Here is a 23,894-nt window from a genome sequence, read left to right as displayed (position 1 = left end):
GATTCTGATGACAAAACTCTTCATTTTAACCCTATTTAGGATATATAATGTGTGTTTATGTATATATGTGTCAAATCTAAATATGGAAAAAAGTTTAAAACTTGCACAAAGCTCACAGTTAAATTTGCCTTACTATACAGCTGCTGTGTTGTTCAGATGTAATAAATAATAGCTGCATTCATATACCTGCTGCTGGTGTTATTACCCCATTCAAGGGGAAGTCATGCATTCCTGGTGTTGGTTTGTCATCTGTTAGCAACATAACAAGTTATGGACAGATTTTGATTTGGGAATCTCAGAAATGGATTAGGATTAGTTCAGATTTTGGGGGTGATCCAACTCCTCACCAGGATACTTGTAGTTATTAAAGAATTTTTTACAATGGTGAGATAATTTTAAAAACTTGTGACAAAAGTAATGTTCATTCTTGGTGGAGGTTTGCAGTCAATGACTACTTCTAGTTGTCTACATTTGTCTTTTTTTTTTTTTTATGTGTTCCTGATGGTTCTCTGTTTTTATTTATTTATTCTTACTGAAGCTGGAAATGTTTGTATTAAGTTTCTGGATGTTCGTATTAAGTTTCATTACAGATGCAGCCGCTGGTTGTCTTTCCTTGTTCAGTTCTTTTCCATGTATTCTGCTTTTGTATCTTTGCTTCCTTTCTCTTCCCTTCAGGTTCAGAAATTATATAGAATTCAGCAATAAACAAAGTTTTTAAAAAACCCAAAAAACTATCGATCACTGTTTTATTTTCAGTCTTTGTTTTCTAAAGAAACTTCCAGTTAAATACACATTTAAAGAGGAAAAATGTGATTCAGGTGTGAATTGTTCGTGGTACAACTGACTTGAATTGACATGGTTTGGTTAACTTTCCTTATTTGTGTAAAGACAAGGCCGGATTATCTTATGGGCACGGGCCCAGGGGCCCACGCCCACTTGGGGTCCACATATGGCAAACACCAGCAGTTTGGACATGAAATAAAATGTAAATAAAAACCAGATATTTACACCACAGTGTCTAGTGTCTTGCTATTGGTACCGTTGGCTGAGAGATGTTAGAAATGTGTTTCACAGAATATCATTCACAATTTTCACAATGTTGTGTTGTGGAACGGGGGCCCTGTAACACTCTGGGCCCAGGGGCATGTGTACTATTAATCCGGCCCTGTGTATAGATATATTTTTTCTTGTACATGTGCTGGTAAATTCCCCTCCATGCTTTGGCTTTCACCAGTGTGTGTGAGGCGGGCAGAGTCAGGCAGCAGCTCGGACACCTCAGGACGGACGGGTCCGCTCAGACCTCCATGGATGGATGTAGCCCGAAGCTGAAACGAAACCGGATTTATTTTTCAAGCAGGTGAGACTTGGCAAGAACATGCTGACTGTGCGCTGGAGCTCACTATTTAAATCCACACCAACACATGTCCTTAAATAGAAATGAGGTTATTTGGTTTAAATTAACAGGATAAGATGATTTATTATATTAAGGCTAACAGCTAATGGAGCTATCAGCTGATCAGGAAGTGTCTTTAGTGACAGCTGACAGCGGCTTTTAACAGCGTTAAAATAAGCTTCTTCCATCACTGAAATCTGATCAAATACAATATTTTCTTATTACAACGACACGCAAATTAAATTAAAACTACTGCAAATAATTAATGAGCTTAAAATGGCGATTAAAGCGCGTCGCGTGCAGCACTGATATCCGATTATAATATGATGATTAAGCTTTATTCTGGTTTAAATTATTTAATCTCTAATCCCGATTGTTTTCGCGAAATTTCTCTGATGTCGGCTGATCTGTTACAGAAATGATCATGTGCAGCCTGCAGCCACACCCATGCTGTGATTTATCACCATTTCCACCAGAAATAACAGGGAATGTGTTTTTAGCTTTGTTTAAGTCCTTCTGCAACATTTCTGGCTTTTCTGTGTGTTTGATCACCAGAAATCCTCTATTCTGAAAATTGATGCATCAGGATGTCAGTGTTTACTGGACTGCAACACACTAGATGGCACCGAATGACAGATTCAGTCTGTTGATTACAGTTTTTACAACAATAGTCTTCAGGATTTACACTATTAGATTGATTTATGTGTTGTTGTTGTTTGTTTGTGATTTATTCTGCTGTGCAAAGACAACACTGAGGTACACTGCTGCTCATATTTTCAGTAGATGACCTAGTTTTCATGGTGATGAGACCACCCTGAATATCATTAGCTCATGTGGTGGAGCAGAAACCTACGCTTAATTAACCAGTTCACAAAGAATAGAACAGTTCATAAAAGGCAAAAAGCAAACAAATATCCAACTAAAATTTGCTTAAACCATCATTAATGCTTAATTTTGCCTGCTTTATTTGAGCTGCAGTTAGAAACTGTTGATTTATAAATCAGTAAACCGACTTACTACTACTGTACAAACTGAATAGGATGTGCAGAGTGCATTAATTACTTTGTGTCATGCTTTTATCTATAAAAATAAAAAACAAGTGCAATATAGCCATTTCTTGTGTGATCACTGTCCTGACCAACATCAGTAAAACATGTTTAAAATATCAGTGATGATAAAAAAAAAAAAAAGTAGGTGTTTTAAGTGGCATTGATAAATGTGTTAAAATAAGTATTTGCTAAATGAATCAATAAATATAATAATTTACCTGGTGAAAGAGTAACATTTTTATGGTTGCTTGTGCCTCCATTAGTTCATCTTCATTCAAGCAGTAGAACGAATCTGTTGAGTCACTTTTGGAAAATGGTACTCTTTAAATTCAATTCAGTTTGCACCGTACCTCTTCACATGAAGTCAGCTCGTGCACTTTGAGGATATGATCAATTCAAGTTAATTAACTGTGATCCATAGTATTCAAACTTATAATCACTGTGATCAGACAAGCCAATCTATTAAGAAAATAACCTCGCTAAGGGAAACTTATGGACAAACAGCTGCCTGTCTTATCTATATGTTGTACATTGCATAAACAAACTAGTTTAAATGATAAAAATTCTGAGATTATTTTCTAATTTCTCTTGTTTTTACACATTAGTGATGAGTACTGACGCAGCAGTTTCAGCTTCAGTCAGCTGTTCGGCTGCTGTGACATTATCAAAATTATTTTCCTGCATGCAAAGCTTCTGCTCTGCGGACTGAATTCAGACAAGCTTTCCCAGTTTTGTAGATCTTTACCTTATTTATCTGCGATGACGATCACCTCAGACAGCTTGACATAGTTCCTCCTCGACTCCCAGAGAGTCGCCTTTGTTCCTGCAGTCGTCCTGTTTGCTGGTCTGTAGAGGTTTTCGCTGCCGTCGCCCGTCTCCTTCATCCTCATCCTCCTCTGTGCGGAGGCAGAGCTGTGATTTACACCGTCTGCAGCTCATTTCTGTTTCATTCACTCGGTCAGAGATGAAGACTTTCCTTCGTCTGTTGGATTTTTCAACACGCCCCCCCCCCCCCCCCCCCCCCCCCACCCTTGCTCCTTTTTTTCTTTCTGTTTTGGTTCTGCCTTTAGCATAAAAAGGTGCAAACAAACTCCAGAAATGTATTCTGTGTTCCTAAACATCCCAAAGTCTGCAGAACTCACCCATACCTAAAAAAAAAAACAAAAACAAAGAAAAAAAAAAAAAACCCACAACCTGGCACCTTCAGCTATGCTCTCTGCATGACAGTAATAATCATACAGAGCAGATGCTTTTGTTTACACTGTCCGTCCCTCTTGAAAGCTTGTTTTTTTTGTTCTCCTGATAAAAAGCATGTCTTCCAGCATCTGTCGTTGGCTTCAAAGCTGAAATCTTTATGCACAGAAACCCTGCAGCATTTGCTTCCACTGCAAAAAGATGACAACGCAAAGTTAAAAAGCTCCAGCCGTTCAGTTCGCTAAATAAAAGGAGCTAATCCTCGCAATCAGCCTGGACCCTGATGCAGTCTGCAGCCTTTTGCTTACAGTGTGCAACATTGCAGAGCATCACCTGGCTCTTTTGTGTTTAACCACAATGAAACAGAATCAGGCTCAGCAGAACTGGCTCACATCCACCTGCCTGGAAAATGCTCACTGCTTCTCGATTTTCATTTTATTTTATGCAAGACTGGATTTTTGTTTTTTCCTGAAAGTCAAAGAATTTTTTCTGCCCTTTTTAAAAAAATGCTTTTTACACATTTATCAATCGTAACTCCTATCATCACATTAGTTTCTGTTTTTACTCATTTGTCTTCAGCGTTGAAAGTCCACTCCAAATGAATATCTCTCTAAATACCTGCATCGTCTCACATGCAGACAGTGATGAGGATAATTATTTACAGGAGCTTTTGAGCTGAGTGTGTGCAGGTTTTAGGACCCAGCAGCTCTTTCGGGGCCTAAACCACCCTCCCTCCTGCAGAAGCCAACGCAGACACCAGCACAACGCAGTGCCTTCGCTCAGCTGATGTGCTCACAGCAGACCAAACGTGCTTATCTTTTCTCACTCCCTTTTTGTTTTTGCCTCCGAATCCTCCATCGGATGGCTGGATCGGCTCTCTCCAGCCCATCAGAAACTTCCATTTAAAGCCAAAAGCTCCTGGAGACTTATTGTCAGCTGCAGAGAGGAGGGACGGGAGAGTTGGGATGAGGTGAGGGATGGTGAGGTGTGGGATGGTGTGATTCTGTGAGAAGACAGAAAAGAAAAGGGAGACGCTCCAGCAGCAGCATCCCTTCAATCCCCCTCCTCTCTCCTCTTCTCAACCCCCCTTTCTGTCTGGCCGACGTCCCTGATAACACGCTGCTTCAGTCAAGACAGGGAGTTTGGGAGGCGGGGGGCTGCTTGGCGACAAGGAAACATGTCACAGACTAGAAGGAATACATACACCCGGGTGAGTGTTTCCAAAGTGTATATTCATATATAGAAGGTCCAGACTGTGGTGTTGAAGTTAGTCCTCATTATGGGGATGGGTGTTGACTCTGTTCTTGTCTGTTTGATTTGTTTCACCCCATTGTCTCCTCCCAGCTGATCACTGCCTTTAATAGAGGGGTTTCTAATCCATTTCAGTGGTGCGTCCCCCTGTTTAAATGGTCTTTTCTTTGTTTCTCTCGCTTGCCTCTGAGCTCAGCATTGTCAGTGTGATGTTTGAGTTCAAACCTGTCGTATGACTTGACATCTGACAGCCTACACTAGCTCATCACAGGAAAGACAGGCAGGTAATAAGTTAAAAAAGGCTTTTTGCTGTTGACAGACAGAGGACACACAATCCGCAAACACAGAGAGACTTCCTGTTTGTCATCCGTGTCTGAGTCAGGCTTCTTCTCTGTCACCGGGAGGCATGACATCAGGCTTCATCTTATTCATATTACAGCTATATTTAATCTTTAAAGCATCTATTATCCTCCTTCAGACAGGAAAAAAGGTATAGTTGGTGATGTAAATCTTTTAGTTTTTGGGACACTTTAAATGTGAAGATGACAGTTTCATGCAAACATTTCTTTATAAGTTGAAAACCATCATTAGGCTGATGATCAGCATTTTTTTTTCAAATGTGTGAGCTTGTGTGTTGTAAGAGTAGAGCGGCGCTGAATAATTCAGTACGTTGTCCTCAGGTCCTCTGCCTTCAGCAAAGCGAAACAGGTCGGGACAATGAATGAATGGACCACAAAGAGTCTAGCTTTCAGGGACAGATACTGCAGTATCTCATCTGGTTGTTGTGTCAACAGATTCATGTATTAACTAAAGTGCCCTGTGCCATCCCTCATTTCTTTATATGTCATAGAAAATATGGGGCAAATGCAGAATATGATGCCTGCAGAGTTTGTACAACTCCAACAAGCTTGAAAGGTCTGCGCTTGTATGAACTGCTTCATTCTTCAACACAGTCTGAACCTTCCTAGACAAACCTTCCAGTAATTTGTTTATGTTGCCTTCAGGAATAGTTCTCCAGGCTTCTTGAAGGACATTTCAAAGCTTTCTTTCGATACAGACTGTCTTTCAATCTGTTCTCTGCTAAAATGATCCCACACAACATCAACGTAAAATCAGACTATTGACAAGTCTTATGAAACTTGATTGTTTATTGAAAACTTAAACTTTCCAATAAAACCTTTTATTTTAGTGAGCAGAAAATAAAAAATATGAAAAAAGGAGATTATTGACTTTAAAAAATAAAAAAGTCATGATATAAATGTATATTTATATGCTCAAAAAATAAAGGGAACACTAAAGTAACACATTGTAGATCTGAATGAATGAAAAATTTTCATTAAATACTTTGTTCTTTTCATAGTTGAATGTGCTGACAACAAAATAACACACACACACACACACATTTATATATATAATTATAACAAATATCATTAAACCATATTATCATTTTGAATCCAGGTGTGATTTTTTTTTTTTTTTGTTTTTACAGCAGAAAGCACATAAACAAAAAAGTTTTTATTTTCTACATACCAACATACACTTTGCTGATGTTTAATCCCATAATGTTTAGTCATATAGGCTGACTGTGTAAGACCTTTAGGTATGAGATTGTCAAATATGTGAAAATGATTCATAGGCATCAGGTTAAAACTGATTGATAAGTTTGACTATTTTTCAGTGAATTATTTCATAAATACATTTGAAGATTTCCATGAGGCTTTTCTGTTAAAAGTAGTTTCAGGAAGGACTGGCCACAGTTGACCTCTTTGTTGTAGAGTCTGTCATCCAGTTTGCTGTTTTAAGTTTGCTTTTTCTTTCACGCTCTGTGTTTAACCTCAAATTTAAGCCGGATTTCGTTCAGTGTTTGTTCACAGCAAGCTCAAGGAGAGCCGGATCATGTTCCTTCTGAGTTCTAATGTCTTCTCCTCTCCTTCTTACTCTGCTGAGTCACCATCAGTTCTAGGACACCACACAGTAAATTGGGTTATGCGGGATTATTAGATCACAAAATACAGCACTGAATAAATTAGTGGGTGTTTTTATGTGTGGGTTTGTCTCTACACTTCAAATCTGCATTAGGAAGTCTTGTCTGACTTTTGCCTTGTAATTGTCCCAGTAATTTTCCAGAAGCATTGCTGCTTAAATAAACATTTGCTTGTGAAGATTGCAGCATAAGGACTCTGCTTCACCTTTTCTGTTTTTGTGGGTTGAGATGAAAATGACTTCAATGACGAGGATGCTGAATGTCAAGTGACTAGAAATAGATAAGTGGCATTACTGAGATGCCTCTAATGTTTGAAATAAGTCAGAACATCAATGTGTGAATCTGTATTGTAACCCTGTAGAAACAGATGGGCGAAGGGATCAAAATGGCACATTTGAAGAGCAAAAGTTTGAAATATGATTACCTGTGCAGTGTCCAAGTTCATGTGTTTTCCAAATGATGGAGATCAATTATTCATCCATTGGCTCAAAGCTGAGAGGAATAAACACTACATGCAGCCAAGTAAGGACAGAAAGGCAATTACTTAGGACATATTTTAAACTGGATTGACAGGAACTGCCTCCAGAGGCAGCACAGATCACATCTGACAACGTCGAAAATGCAGAGAGTAGGTACAACTTTCAGACATCTGTCACAGGGTTTGACTTTAAAATAAATAAATATTACCAGAAGCTAGGTATATGAGAGGTTTGGATAAATTCATCTTTATAATCTTAATGGCATATTTGATGTTGTTTGAAACCAGTCTGAAATCCATTTATTTAGTAATAAAAACTCATTTTGATTTATTCAACACTGTTTTACATTTACAAAAAAAAAGCTGTTTTTTATCCAGCTAACAATCTAAAACCTGCAGTTGTTGGTTCTGTTTACTGTACTGGAAAAAAGAAAACAAAATGAAAAAGCGGTACAGGTTTTGCCAAGTTGGGTCTGAACTAAACTCTATAACCTCAGAATATCTTCATGCATTCATTGCATGAAGGTCAAACTGTTGTCAAACTCCAGTCCTGGAGGGACTGGAGTTTGACAGGTTTTTGTTGTTTCTCTCGACCAACACCGCTGATTCAAATCAAATGGATCTAGCGGCTTCTCATAAACCTATTTATGTGTGTTGGTCGGGTGTGTTGGAGGATGGAGACAACAAAAACCTGCAGGATACCGGCCCTCGAAGACTGGAGTTTGACACCTGTGTCCTAACTGCTCAATCCAACGAAGGGTCGCGGGCAGAGGTGGCAATTCCTGGTCCAGAAAGTAAAAGTCCTGCCATGTTTATGGATCTACCTGTACATTTAGAACAGGTGTTTTCACTAACAGGCTCATTTACCTGGCAAATAAACTCCGCTCATTACATTCAGCTCGTTTGGTGACTGGTCGGAACAGCCGCTGGACTCAGTTCATGTAGATTTAAGACCTTTCTCCTAAACTTCTTGTTCACCATATTAAGCTTAAATGTAAAACGGATTCCAGATCAGGGAAAAAGTTCTTGTTAATATCAGCTTCCTGATTTGCAACATATGCACAATTAAAAACCCCAAACAGTCCCAAACAGACAGCGATTTCCTCACATCTCCACTCCAAACACTTTTCTTATCACCTGTGTGCAGTCGGGGATGTGAGGAAACAACAACAGCTAAGATGAATGTGTAAACAACCCAAAGACAGCTGAGGGGAACAGAGAAGAAGCTTTGGTTTATATACCACTCCTTATGATCTGAACCCTGAAAAGGAGTAAAACATCATTATTTACTGAATGTCAACAATAAATCATAACTCATCTAATTCTGTCTGCTCTCCCACGCAGACCACCAGCAGTGGCAGCAGCAGGATGAGCTCAGATGGGGGCGGTCGGCCCGTCAAAGTGGGCTCCCTGGTGGAGGTGATTGGGAAGGGCCAGAGCGGCACCGTGGCCTACATCGGCACCACGCTCTTCGCCTCCGGGAAATGGGTGGGAGTCATCCTGGACGAGGCCAAAGGCAAGAACGACGGCACGGTGCAGGGCAAGCGCTACTTCACCTGCGAAGAGAACCACGGGATCTTTGTCCGACAGTCGCAGGTAGTCATGAAACACACTCCATTCTTCAGCTGATTCATGTTAATGAACAACTGTGGTTTTTTTGTTTTTGTTTTCTACTTTTTGTTCAAAAAATTGTCACACAAAGGAATTTTATTTTTATCAGAAACATAAAAACCCAATCCGCAGGATCAAAGAGAGATGATGCTGTAGATCCAGTAAAAATGGAGATTTTTTAAAAAGAATAAAGGATTTTTTAAAATTAATTTTATATTTGCTTTAAACAAATTTTATTGTGTTTTATCTGGAAATACTGAACTTATTTGTATCATCAAGCTGACCGTCGGTTGTCAAGAATAACACTAGTGAGCATCCCTCTGGTCCTTTTGGTGTTTAATGCAGCATCTGCGCCGTTGATGAGCCTTCCAACAGTTTTGTTCAGCAGATCTGATATGTGGAAAGGCTGCTGGGTCGGTCAGTGACAGAAATCTCTGTGTTTGGCAGATCAGCTTTGTAATTTAGCCTTTTATGTCAATGTGAGGTGATACATGAAACTTAATGCTAAAACAGCAAAACATCCATCCATCCATCTTCTGCCGCTTATCCGGGGTCGGGTCGCGGGGGCAGCAGCCTAAGCAGGGAAGCCCAGACTTCCCTCTCCCCAGCCACATTTGCCAACTCTGCGGGGGGATCCTGAAGTGTTCCCAGTCCGACCAGGATATATAATCCCTCCAGCGTGTCCTGGGTCTTCCCCGGGGTCTCCTCCCAGAGGGACGTGCCTGGAACACCTCACCAGGGAGGTCCAGGAGGCATCCTGACCAGATGCCCGAGCCACCTCACCTGGTTCCTCTCGATGCGGAGGAGCACTGAGCCGCCACCTTATCGTAGTGGAGGGGTTTGTGAGTCCTGAAGATCCTAGCAGCTATGTTGTCGGGGCCTTTATGCCCCTGGTAGGGTCACCCTTGGGAAACGAGTTTCTAGGGGAGGGACCAGACTAAGTGCGGCTCAAAGACCCCTATGATGACGGTGACCATGGGCGGAAATGTTCCCTTGCCCGGACGCAGGTCACCGGGGCCCCGCTCTGGAGCCAGGTCTGGAGTGGGGACACGAGAGCGTCTGGTGGCCGGGCCTTCGCCCATGGGGCTCAGTTGGGCTCAGCCCGAAAGGGTTACATGGAGCCCACCTCTCGTGGACTCACCATCTGTGGGAGGAGCTGTAGGGGTCGGGTGCAATGTGAGCTGGGCGGCAGTAAGGGGTGGGGACCCTGGCGATCCGATCCCCGGCTGCAGAAGCTGGCTCTAGGGACGTGGAACGTCACCTCTGTGGAGCGAAACATCAAAGCTCGAAATTAAATTAAATGAAAAATTCTTTATTTATGTCAGGGGAAATTATTTTATTTATTTTATTATTTTTTTCTTGTAGACAAAAGCGGTTCATTAGAAGATATAATATCTGCTCTCCGATCACGCTTTGTTGTTTCTTCACTATGTTGTGTAAAGGATGAGAAGAATCATCATTTATTTTCAGCAGCTTGTGCAGCATTCTTCTCTGGATGTCCAGCTCCAGAGTCATTCGCAGCACAGAACCAGTGAGATTCGCAATTTAAATCAAATCGGCTCCCAAGAAATTGGAATAAAATTGAATCGGTACAAAAGCATATTGCCACAGCCCTGATGGATAGATAGATAGATCAACATTATATAAATATAACCCGCCCCCCCCCCCCCCCCCCCCCCCCGATAAAAAAAAAAAGGAAAAAAAAACTTTCAAATAAAATAAATAACATAGTAACATAGAGAGTTACATATAATGATGATTTTGAATAGTTGTATAGTTTCAATGCAGAGATGATGATCACTACTGACACATGGAGCAGTTATTGTACAGCAGGGGCGTCCAAAATCCATCCTCAAGGGCCGCTGTCGTGCAGGTTTTCCATGTATCCCTGTTCCCACACACCTTGCTTTCGTTAAACTGATCCAGCAGCCAGTGATGTTCTGCACAAGGACGGATTTACGTGAGTCAGGTGTTTTAAAGCAGGGATACACTGAAAAACCTGCAGGACTGTGACCCTCATGGACCAGAGCTGGACATCCCTGTTGTACAGGGTTATTGTGAGAGGAAGGAATGGTTTCCTAAACCTCTATTTAAAAGTAACTGGATTTAGTGTGGCACAGACAGGAACCGGTGGAGACTTTGTGTTGGTGCATGCGGATCTAATCCTGCTACATTTTAAGTGAGCTGTGCTGCAGACCTGATCGCTTCACAGTCTCTGTTCCTACACTAATGCATTGTGGAGGTGTGGATATGGAGGATTCCCCTGCAAAATTTACTCAAAATAACCATCTAGGATGTTCATATGCTTTGTCTGGTCTCTTGTTATTTATTATTCCCTTACTGATCTTTTTGATGTGAGATTGATCCAGATTTGCCCTTAGTTGTCAGATCCTGTAGTTTCATATTATTTTGCTGCATCCTGTTGGCTGTAGCACAACAGCAAACTTATATCACTGCAGATTGTTGTGTATATTAAAATGACTGATGAAAAAACATCATTTCTGTTTTTAAGCCTCAGCAACACCACATACACATTCTAAATTAGCACATTGAGTTGCCTCATGTATGAAACAGGCTATATTATTACATTGCATTGCTTAAAGATTCAAAGTCAGATAAGAAGATAAATCAGACACAGTATCCACACACCTGCAATGCAGTTAAGGCAGCATTTAAGGCAGTTTGAGTGTTATTTTCATCTTTTTTTTTTCATTTAAGACTTCTGAATCTAAACACCTCAACCAATCTTATTAAGAGCTTAACAGAATTTTTATCACTTAATTAATGTTTTTAGTTGTTTTATTAACCAGCATTCAGTTAAAGAGACAGTTTTCAGGGAATGATGTTTTTCGGGGAATGTGGGCGGGTGTGGGGGGGTTCTTTGCTCTATGTCCTTGTGTGTGTGTGTGTGTGTGTGTGTGTGTGTGTGCGTGTGTGGAAAGAGCTTGTGTCTATTATTTTTAAATGCCTTTTTATCCACTGTTTGTTTTAATCCTTATGACTTGATTTTATCCTGTAAAGCACTTTGTGTTGCCCGTGGCATGAAAAGTGCTCAAGAAATAAAGTTTGATTTGATTTGATTTGAACAAATAATTACTGATCGGAGTATTAAAACAGGAAAGAAAACGCTTCAAATATGTATTTAAAAAAAAGATGATGGGAAATTTATTTATAATTTTAGATGTTGGACTGGAAACTGTTTTCACTTTAGGCAACAGCTGCTTATTGATCAGAGCACACTGAAGCAGATGTGCTGAAAATGTACAGAAACTTTCTGACTACATTGTGAAGTTAAAGTAACTCAGCTGGACAGGTGAACACACAGACAATGCACTCCATTTTCAGTACCGACCTGGTGTTTTATGACTAACCCTTGTCATTACCGCTATCTGACCCCATCCGACTCTGCCTTGCAGCTGGGGAGGCTGCGAGAAAGAAAGGAAAAAGTTATAACTGACTTGAGCTGTGTGGTATTTGAGTGAACAACAACAAACAAGCCAGTTTTCTCTTTACATCCATCTCTGCCAGCTTAGTTGCTGGATAAATGAACTGCCAGTAAAAGCCTTTTGTGGTTCGTGTGTCTCTCTGTCTCAGATCCAGCTGGTTGACGATGGAGCCGACACAACATCTCCAGAGACACCTGAGCCCGGCACCGGCAAGGTGCCCAGACGAGGTAAGGACGGTGGCGCTATCAGACGGCCACATTCACAGGTGGTCTTCCGTACTCTGCTGGTGCTTTAACGGTAACAAGCTTCCCTAAATGCAGAGATACCTCATAGATTTTTTATTATACTTTATTTAAAGAACTTTGCATAACAGAACAGAGATGCTGTATATACATAAACAAAACATATATATTCCATTCCTGTAGAAGACATTGCGGTGAAGCAGCAGTCTAAAATTATGCAATAAAAATGCTCCAATACCTCGTAGATTTTGACCTTTCGGGACTCGAAGCCATGTGTGCTCAGAAAATCAAACATGCAACAAAATTAGACCATTAAAAAAGGTGCATATATAGTTTTTTGTGTACATTTGTAGGACAAAAAAGTAGAAATCGGCTGAAACATTTAATTTCCTCATGACAAGTCCTAGAATTATAAGCACATTAGATATTTGTGAAGGACTGTGTGGTCTTAAATTAGGTGTTTTAAATAGATCAGTTCATGTGTTTAGGGCCAAAATATTAATGATCTTTTATTAACGGCAGAAACTTCCTGCACTTTCTCTCTTAAAGTGAAATGAAGTCTCAGTGTGTGTTAAATAAAACTGGTTTAAATCTGCCTGAAGATTATACACATTAACACATAGATTACCCTAACTGCTTTCATTTTAGATTAAAAAAAAAAAGTGATTCTTAATTTCCACATTTGGCTGTGAAAATTTTTTGTACGCCAGAGGATCTGAGCTGCACTGTTTCCATGGTTACGTCTCAATGCTGCTGCATCAGATAGAGGGTGAGGGTCAGCGCACTGTTTCAGTAACATTCACTTCCTCCCTCTGAGAGCAAAAGTTTAAGTGCTGACTCATTACGTATGTCAAAAACTGTTGATAGAAGTCTGTTTGAGGGAAATACGGTCAAAATGAGGCTTGTGTTACCTGGCAACATGATGTTTTTCAAAATCAGAGCAGTGGTGAAGTGAAAAGCCTCGGGCTGTAGACGGTGCTCTGCAACAAAATCCACCAGAAGGATGAAAAAGGGATATCGTTCGGTTGCATCTGCAGCTTTTTTCACAACAGACAGAAAACCACATCTAATGCCATTCAGTTGTGTTTTTCATATGCAGAAAACTTAGTTAAAAATCTTTATGTTGAAATGTAATATTTGTGGATATTTTTTAGGATCTGATTTTGATCACTTCTGTCTTTATTTATTTTTGTTTTGTTGCTGTTATTTACTAGTTTTCATCCCGTGCAAATGACTGATTATCATTACTGTGAGTCATGCAGCAGGATGTAGAGTTCAGCAGATTACACACATCTCTCTCCGGCTGTTTTACTGCTGCAGCAGCCGTCATGTCAGTCAGAAAGTTTTTAAATCAGGCCTCATTTTGTCTGCAGATGATTAACCTGGTATAAGTGTTGTGCTATGGAAGTAAAATGGATCAGAGTGCTGTTTTAGACTTGAAAGTCAGATATATTTGTTGTCAAATTAGCATAAATGATCCAAAAGGAGCTGTAGGGATTGAAGTGACCAACATGGTGTAATTACACAGCAAAGCAGGTGTTTGTGTACTTAATCAGCAGATTTCCTTTCACTCTCAGTACTCGCCATCGGGTGAAAAGACAATAAATTACATCAACTTTATCCTGTTTGTACCAGGATCTGTTTTGTAAGAGAAAACTGGATTTATTGTTTTATGAGGATGTTTTATCACTTTCTTTTTTTATTTCTGCAGATCTCCCAGAGTCGTCCAAGTCTGCCAAGCTGGTGAGTCCTTCAGCGTGTACAGTGGTTTGGTTCCCCCGATAGCCAGCAAACACCTGTACACAAAGTCACACTGCAGAGACACACACACACACACACACACATATGGAAACGAACAAACTGCACATGCAGAGAAACACACTTCACTGCCTCACACTCACAAGGTGACATTGTACAAGTTTTCTTTAATGCTGGAAAAGTTTCTAGAGCCTTTTCACCACATTTATAAACCAGTTTAGTTTTCTAATTATAAAATTCTAACTAAATCATAAACAAAATAGATACAAAATTAAAAAAATTAAAACTAGATTTCTGTCTGTATTAGTGAACTATAGTTAAACTTAATCTCGTTTTTTCGATGGTTGAGTTGACCTGTAAATTGCATATTTTGTCCAGCAGAGGGCGATGTTTGCCCACAGTTAAACTGTATCTACTGCTGTTTGGTGCAGAGCTCTCGTAATTTATTAGTGATGGAAAAACAAAATCCTTAATAATCCAACATCCACTATTTAATAATAAGAAGGAGCTTCTGGACAAATTATCGGCTTCTTCACAGCTAGTTCAACAGCAGAGTTTTCAGATATTAAGCGGTTGTGACATTTTTGTCATAGCGTGACTTATGTTGTGTTTTTTTGATGTCGTCTTTAACTGAGACACAGTAGTTATTAGTTTAGTATAAATTTAATATCTTATCTATAAATGATACAGAGGCAAAAGTAAACCAGGGAGGAGAACCTGTGCTGATTTAAAGCGGGTACCTTTAATCTGAGAAATTATATTATCGAATCATTCAATTTCTCTGAAGCTTTATATACTCAGTGTAAAGAGTGTTGAAGCTGACAATAAAATAAAATTAAACTTAAGTAAATGAAAATCCTTTATTATTGCTCAAAAGGAAATTGTTGTGCTGTTTCAGGCTGTTTTTTTTTGTTTTTTTTTTGTTAGTTTATTTATTTTTTATGACTCCTCAGTCAGAATATTTCAGACCAGGCAATACAACGGGATTTTTAGGATATTTCTGAAGTAAGTGACTCATAGTATTTCCCCTGGGGAAGAGTAAAAAGTAAATAAATAAAACTGGTAAAGAAAATAGACGTGACTTGATACACTTTATTTCTAAAAAAAAAGGATCTAATTTTATTTGTCAGTATTTGAAACAAAAAAAGTGTTTCAGAAAAGATATATTTGAAAGAGTTTTTGCACAATATGTATAAAAGTGATGCTGTATATCTGAATATATTTCAGTTTTGTTTGTTTATTTTTAATGTTCAGATTGTGGTAAAATGAACTAAATGTGAAGAGAAGGAAGACATGTGTACTGGAGGAAGTGAAGTGAAGATGAGATCCTTCACAGATCCCTGAATCCCTCCAGATCCCGTCTCCTCCGGCATGCCGCTGACAAACTCTTGACGTTTAACCTTCCCCCTTCCTCCCCCCTCCTCTCCCTCCTTGAACCACGCAGCGAGGACTGAAGCCCAAAAAGGTGCTGCATGTTTCTCTAACCTCGGTACTTTTGTGATGCTATGATGATGACGATGACCGAAGTAACCGTGGTAACCGTGGCTCTGAATGGCCTTGCTGCTGCATGGCAACAGGGCCGCGCCCATCATTTGCCCATGACTCCTCTCAGCTCACCACACTGCCATTCCTGGTGTTGTACCGAAGCATTGTGTGTCTGTCTGAGCTTCCAGAGAGCTGATGTCTGCGCCCATCATCATCATCACCTGTACTTCTGCCACCTCGCCACACTCTCCGCCCTGTTTGCATTGAGTTGGCTCTGCGACACGTGAAGTGTTTGGTTTGTCTGCGCTCTGTGCGATATTTCCATCTTTCATTGGCTACATAATTAGATGTGAAATGATTGATGCTGCATTTTACTGCAAGACATGTTGCAGCTTCTTGAGTGGATCAGCCTGTTGGTTATTCGCATGACATTTAGTAAAACAAGTCTAGATTATCTTCTGTGAGCTGGGCTGATTTTTCTAGGAGACAAAGAGCTTTTTTTCCTCTTTTTTTTTGGCAACCTTGCCATCTCAGGTTTCTGCATCTAATCATTCAGAGTGACTTATTCTAAGAAATACAACCTGTCAAGAAGGAGAGCATTTACCAGCCTTGGTGTGTGCTGTGGATTCAGTTTATATTCAGGCAGACATTGCTTTTTGATTATGTAAATGCAACTTTTAATGCATGAAATAACAATTTAATTCCTATTGGAATACTCTATGACTTAATTTTTTCATTTTTTTAAAATCTATTTTTCTAATGCGAGTGCAGAGGAAAAATTTCTGCCTCCATCTTTCTTTCTGCCCTGTTAGGTCACAGTTCTTGTTGCAGACATAATGCTGTCATAGCAAAGAAAATGACTAGATAAAATCAGTATTTGGTAGAGCTGTGACGATATGCTTTTGTCCTGATTTGATTTGATTTCAACTTTTTGAGTAAAATTTTACTTTTTCCTATACTTTTTAGGAAAAAACAACACAGTAACCAGATCATCATTATGCTGCTATAATGCTCTACAAGACAAGTAAAAAGATCAATAAAATTGACAAAGATTTAATCATGGATTATTGTTATTTATTTGAAAAAAAAGAGGTTTTTCTATCTTTTTAAAAAAAAAATTTTTTTTAAAAAAACAAAATATGTCAATTTTTTAAAGGAAAAAAATCTATTTTAAAATTGTGAAGCAAAAAAAATCCAGATTTTTGAAGGCAGATTTTCTCACCCCTAGTGTTTGGCATCTTTTTTCTAAACTGGAACCTGTTTTCTCTGTTTATCTGCAACTTTGGCTGGAATATTATTCCCACAGCATGATGCAGCCATCGCTGTGTTTAACTGCTTAGATGAGATGTAGCTAAAATGTAGTTTTCTTTCTAGTCTGTTGGGTTATTTTATTTATTTTTTTTAATTTATTTTTATTTTTTCCATTTTTTAAATTTATTTTATTTATTTATTTTTTATTTTATTTTATTTTATTACTTTTCATTGTCTGGTTATTTAATGCCATTAGACTAAAACTAGACACCAGTTTACTAGTTTAGTACATACGACTGGATATTTGTGTAAAGAAATTAATATTTTATAGTTCTTAAAGTAGTATTCGCATAGTTTTTTATCTGTTTACCTGCAGTGTTTTGCTTTCGTTTTGGATGCTCTTTAGGGTCTCTTCATTAAATTCTCATTAGTCTCTGTGATAGTTATGTAAGTGCAGTCTGAAGGTCATATTATCTGCAGCAGGACAAGCTGTTATTTCTGTAGCCGAATTGAGTTTCAGTAAGTTTGGGCTCATTTTCCTGCAGCAGAATGTACCAATCAGAGGTTTCCCTGATTTGTGTAATCTGATGTTTCTGAATGCAGATATTCTGGCAATGTACCGCGTCGAAACGCCTTGGAGCTCCTCATAAAATCCACATTGACAGCCCGTTGCTCTTTAACAATATTCCTCCGCTGACTCATAAATGCAGACGTTCCTCTGCTGCTCTGTCTGAAAATGTCAGACTGTGACCGAGGTGAAGTGAACCCCCCCCCCCCCCCCGCCTGCTGGGACCTGCAGTCTATAGATTTAATGTCAGCTCTGCTTTATTTGATCATCTCCAGCGCTGTATCGTCGCCTCAGAAAGTTGACTTTTAACATCAGATGAGAACTTTGAAAACATGGAGGCTTGAATTTGCAGTCATGAGGTAACTGAGGTTCCTGAACATGCAGGCTGATGTGAAACCAGATGATGCATGCTCATGTTTACACACAAGAGAGAGCGGTGTGTGTTTGTGCTGTTGATGCTGCATGGCTGCGACCTCAGAGGCCATAAGTGCTTGGAAAGCAGGAACCTGATACATCTCCACCCATCCCATCATCCTCTCTGTCTTTCAGCCTCTCTGGTTCCATTACTCTGGGAGCTTCACTTGTGTGTGTGTGTGTGTGTGTGTGTGTGTGTGTGTGTGTGTGTGTGTGTGTGTGTGTGTGTGTGTGTGTGTGTGTGTGTGTGTGTGTGTGTGTGTGTGTGTGTGTGTGTGTGTGTAGCAGAGAAAGCCAGGGGATTACAGAGGAAGATGCTAAATGTTTTAACAGGACAGATTTCTCTCAGCTGCTCTGTAATGGATACACACACAAACGCTTTTTTTCTGCTGCCCCAGGAGCCTGAAGTCCTTTTATCCCCTATCCGAGAATTTTTATTTTATATTTATGATCATATTTCAGGTTCAAAGCGTCTAATAAGAATATTCCCTCTGAATTAATCCTCTTACATGCCCGTGTTGAGCGGAGGAGCTGATTAGTGGAGCTGAGGGAGAAAGCACGGTGGCCGCCCGGATAGCTGCAGGCTGTTTAGGAGTTAATTGACTAATTAGATCAGTTTATACTAAAAGCTTCTTTTTGCTGCCAGCGTCACCTCTGCAGAGTGAGGCTTTATTCTGGATTTCAAGATATGATCTTTTGGTCTTTTTCACCTAATCTCTATTCATATTTATTTCTTAAACATTGTAGGCAAGTTTATCTGTATAGCACCTTTCATATACAAGACAATTCAAAGTGCTTTACATTAAACATTAAAAGCATTACAGAAAAAAAGCATAAAAGAAAATACAAATAGCAAAATAAATATTTTATTTATACATTTGTATTTACTCATCTATTTATTATTAACTGCATATATTCATTGTTCACTTTTATTATTAACATGTCTTACATATATGTAACAAAAAAACAAACAAACTTTTGATATAACGCCATTATTTACATCTGTAGTGAGTTCATTTCAGAGGGCTGATGAACTTTGTGGTGTCAATTTTCTTTTTTTTTTTTTTTTTGTGATTAAAGAGACAAAAATATGATAAATGGAAGTTAAAGTTTTGAATACCCAGGTATTATTCTGGTAGATGTTACTCTCCATCGGTGGCTTAAGTTGTCATCAGCAAAGCCCAGTTAGCTTTTCAGTGTTGTGTTCATGAGGCTCCATATTAGAGACAAAAACAAAAAAATCTCTTGTCTGTAGTAAAATGTAGAGATCAGCAGTTGATGTTTTCAGTAATCTGCTTCTACTGTTCAGTAAATGTGAGAAAATTCAGTTTTCCAGTGTTCTACAATGGGACAAGGACTGGTTTCCACCATTAAGTCTTTAGCTTTCGTGTTGGAGTCCTTCTTTAAGCAACACAAATTGTTCATGAATGTTAATATATTCCTTCAGAAGTGCCCGGTTATTTATTGTTTGTGGAAATATGCTTAAATTTGCCTCTTTCCCACAGAATCCCACAACTTTCACGTTGTTTGTAGTTTTGTAGAATAACTCCAGAAGATTTTGTCAACAATTTCATGAACTGCATTCAAAGGCTAAAACTGTTGCTAACAAGCTTTCACGCCTGTGTTGAACATATACACTGCAAAAACTCAGCCTTAAAAAACAAGAAAAAAATATGCAAAAATTAGGTAAATGTTGCTTAAATTAAGATAAATGATTTGCCAACAGAACAAGAAAATTTGATTGTCAAGACTTCCCAAAACAAGTAAAAATACTCTTAAAACAAGAGGAATTCTCTGGTATAAAAACTAAGAATTATTTTACCTTTGAAAAAATAAGCACATGTGTACTCAGTTTAAGATTTTTTTATCTTACTTAGATTTCAGTTTTTGCAGTGTATTAATCATACAGAAAAGTCAACCGGTGCTCTGTTAACTCTGATTCTATAAGAAAGTTTTGAACCTATTTATAATTAGAGCAGATTTATTTGTGACTTTCTTTTTAAGATTTACAGTCTTTTGTTGGATCCAATGTGCTCCAAGAGCCCGTAAATCTAAATATCCTTCAGCTGCAAGGAAGGTGGAGAAATGAAAAGGTTATGCATATCTTATAACTATTGAGGTGATTTTTTTTTTTAAACATCTGACTCATGATATCAACAACCGCAACAATCAAATCCTTTAGCAATGTTTCGACGAATAAATAGAAGTAACGATTAAGCAATAATTTCTTGTAAATATTTCATGAGGCACATCAGGTGGAGGTCTCCCCCTTTTTTTTTTTTTAAACAAACCCACTGGTGGATCTGCCAGTGTTGCTAGGAGACGAGAGGCTTGCATCAGCATCGCTGTTCATTTTCCCTTCTCACCCCCATCAACAGCACCACCCTCCTCTGTCTCACGGCTTCTCTTTCCTCCTCCGTCTGTCCCCAGTCGCTGCTCCCTCCCTCCGTGTCTGTCTGTGGTTGAGGTGGCGATGAGTGGATGAGCAGCGGTGAGGCAGGGAGGGCACACAGTGATGTAATGTAGGAGCGAGGGACTGGCTGGACTGAGAAATCACAACCAGGAGAAGAGGTGGGGAGGGTGAGACGCTCCTGTTGTAGCGAGGAGGCAGCAAGATGTCAGAGTCCTAATCAGAGCTGAAAGCAAAGGAGCGACGCTCTGTCAAATGGATTATGAGAGAAGCTGAGAAAGAGGGCATAAAGGAGGACGATAGCAGGAGAAAGGGACTGACGGAGGGAGGGAGGGGGAGCCTGGGAATAAATCGTCGCGGCCATTTGCACCACTGCAGCTTCCTGGGCCGAACCGCCGCTGCCTGCCTGACTGTTCGGCTTCAGCTGCCCGCCGTCCGTCCGTCCTGAACTCCGTCTCTGTGGATCTCTGCCTGTTATATCCCACTGCTCTGTGTGTGTTTTGTGAGCGTGTGTTTGTGTCTCTTTCTCTTACAAATATGATGAGACAGACTCCCGCACCCCGGAAGGTACAGAACTTCATATGATCCTCTTTAACTGTTGGGATGTTGCTGTTGTTGCTGTCGTTCTCCATTATTTTTGTTGGTGCAGCTGCTGTAAAGGTCATGCTTACAAGTTTCCTCAGTCTGCTTTAGTGGGATTCGCCCTTTTTTTCTCTCTCTCTTCAGTGACATTAAGAAGCAGTTTCTTTATTTTCTCCTCTCTGTTGGTGGATTTTTTTTGCAGAATAATTTCATGCATCTGCAGCTGTTCAGTTTATTGTCTCATATTTTGTCTCCTGTATGAGCTTCTATTTTTTTTTTTATTTAGCTTCATCATTCAGAAGCCTTTTCTTTCACACAAGGAGCAAATAGTTTCACTCATAGTTGCAGATGGGATAGGATCTGTGTTTCAGGGTTTGTTCTGGATTTAGTGGCACGACACTGTGGCTTCAGCTGTTTGTTCTTGTTTGGGTACGACTCTTAGCCGGAGTATTTTCAGCTGAATTGTCTAACTCTGATCCAATAAGAAGTGATCATTAACAGAGGTGACGGCTGCCCAAGCAGCACAGAGGAAGTCGGTTTACACAAGGCAGAACGATGAAAGGTTAAGAAACTAATTAGTTTCATGAAAGTGATGGAAAAGTTAAACCTACACAGAACTGAGATTAACCATATTTTGTCTTATTTCATGATAATGTACATATTTATTGTATTTCCTACAAAACCAGGCACTTGCTCTGATGCTTTAAATGATGTCTCGGCATCCTCTAAAGCGAAGGCAGTTTTTTGTCATCCATTAATCTGAGATGATGTTTTTAGGAATATGCGAAGCTGGGAGCCTGTATTGTGGAATAATGCTCATTAAATGAACAGGGATTATTTTATTCACCTTAATATTTATAAATATTGTGGTTTATTGTAAAATATTCATTTTGGTCTGTTCTGTTGGAGCCACATGATTTGTAAATTTAATCTTTCTGTATCTGGACAAACCTACAGACTGGTTAATCACTGCTGAAATATGTTTAGAAGAAATTAAATCTATTTTTATCATGTTATTAAATTCAAACTCAGATTTAGTTTAAATTAATTTTTTGTAAAAGTGTCGAAAAGCTTTATATAAATGAATCATTTTCTGTGTCCTGTCCCAGAAATAAGTTGAAAAATTGCAATTATTTCCACTTTTTAGATGCAATTATGCAGTGTTTCTGGTCTCATGGAGGAATTTTAGTGAAATCAGGTTTGCTGTACAAACCTTGTATCATCTCAGCACCTAAACTTTGGAGCATAACGGGGTCAGATGGACACACAAAGTGCTCATTGATGCTGCAGGGACGGTACCAGTCAGCGTCTGTGTTGGCACGACGGTTTGGGTCTTGTGGGTGGAATAGATGAGGTCGTCAGAACAAGTGGGATCATTAGAAAAACAGCTGAGCAGAAACCTGCGTAGCTGATTCATGATAACTGGAGACAGCTGTGGGTTTTTACTGTCAGTAAAGCAGCAGATATTCTAGATAATTCCATCATCTCAGATTCATCCACCCCCTTTTTATCTGTGATTTTCCTTTTAATATGAAGTTTGCCTTGAATGTCTAACCCTGGCTGTATCCTTCTCTTTCCTCCTCCCCTCTCCTGCTGCCCTTTGACCTTTTCCTCCTTCATCCCCTGCTTCGTTTCCTCCTCGCTCTGCTCCTCAGACCACGGCCAGAAGGCCCAAGGTGAGCCCAGTCTTTCACCACATCAGGGCTGAAACTTCCTTTCAGTTTGGTTGTTTTCAACGGGCACAAAGGTTTAATCTGTTTTTATTGTCCACAAATTTCTCTCCTCCACATCAGACCATATTTATTTAGACATTTTGAGCCTTTTTCTGTTGTAGTTTTGCAAAAAACATGTCAGGCGTCATCGAGGTGGTCCACTGAAGAGTATTTGTTAGAGAAAGAAAAGAATGGGTCAGTGAGCAGACGTGCAGCTTATTTTGTAAAACAAACAAGCTGCACGTCTGCTTGCTTACATGCTAATATAAATGCTAATATGTGTGTAGTTTCTTAAAGCTAAATAGGTCTAAATATACAGTCAGTAGTTAACTGCTGGGACCTCCATCTTGGTTGCTTTTACATCAGTCAACACTGGGATATATTAATGGGGGTTTTAACTACATTTGTCTCCATTCCTTCAGCAGCCCAGCCGGCCTGCAGGCGGAAAGGGAGCAGTGTCCGGCTCAGCTTCGGCCTCTGCTGGAGAAATGAGCAGCAGCGAGCCCAGCACACCGGCCCAGACCCCGCTGGCTGCTCCCGTCATTCCCACCCTCCACTCCCCAGGAAACCCTCCGGCTCCCGTCCCCAGCAAGGTCAGGATCAGCAGACAGTTTGAAAAACATCTGACAGAGTTGCTGATTTTCAGTCAGACTCTGGGTAGAAAAAAAGGGTTTAACTCTCTTAAAAAAAAAAAAAAAAAAAAAACAAAGAAAAGATTTTTCACAATTTATTTTGATTATTGATTAATCTTGTATTAGTTATTTGTTTATCCTTTAAGAAAAGGTTTTAAAAAATCAATGTAATTGGTGACAGAAGTAAAACTATGAGATCATCAGTTAGCAAAACTGGAACAAAGAAATGTTCAGCTTCTCCTGAATAATAAAAATATCTACATTTTGTGGTATTTGTGTTTGTAGGAATTAAATTTGGGAAGATGAATCCAAAGCTGTTTGTCAGCAAAATAAACAGTGATATGAACAAATATTACAGGCTAAATCCACACTTTGTGTAAATGTTTACATAAATAATTACTGACTCTTTAATTGAATGTTAAAATGTAAAAAAA

General features: G+C 39.4%; 1 protein-coding gene across 3 annotated transcripts in view; it reads left to right on the top strand.

Annotated features, from left to right (window-relative positions):
• Nucleotides 1-1,292: 1,292 nt before the first annotated feature.
• Nucleotides 1,293-23,894, top strand: part of dctn1b (dynactin 1b) — a 35,191-nt gene continuing 12,589 nt past the window's right edge. The window contains exons 1-6 of one of the 3 annotated variants that reach the window (XM_079262709.1): nucleotides 1,293-1,357; nucleotides 8,694-8,945; nucleotides 12,555-12,633; nucleotides 14,360-14,391; nucleotides 22,772-22,792; nucleotides 23,254-23,421. In XM_079262709.1, the coding sequence (XP_079118835.1) occupies nucleotides 8,718-8,945; nucleotides 12,555-12,633; nucleotides 14,360-14,391; nucleotides 22,772-22,792; nucleotides 23,254-23,421 (528 nt within the window). In that variant the 5' untranslated portion in view covers nucleotides 1,293-1,357; nucleotides 8,694-8,717. Of the gene's footprint in view, nucleotides 1,358-8,693; nucleotides 8,946-12,554; nucleotides 12,634-14,359; nucleotides 14,392-22,771; nucleotides 22,793-23,250; nucleotides 23,422-23,894 lie in introns of all 3 variants that reach the window. The other 2 variants (XM_079262708.1, XM_079262710.1) reach the window with 2 other exon arrangements.

Source organism: Telmatherina bonti (assembly GCF_933228915.1).
Source record: "Telmatherina bonti genome assembly, chromosome: 22".
Classification (NCBI taxonomy): domain Eukaryota; kingdom Metazoa; phylum Chordata; class Actinopteri; order Atheriniformes; family Telmatherinidae; genus Telmatherina; species Telmatherina bonti.
The sequence above is the reverse complement of the archived record's forward strand: the minus strand, read 5'-3'. Positions and strand labels throughout refer to the sequence as shown.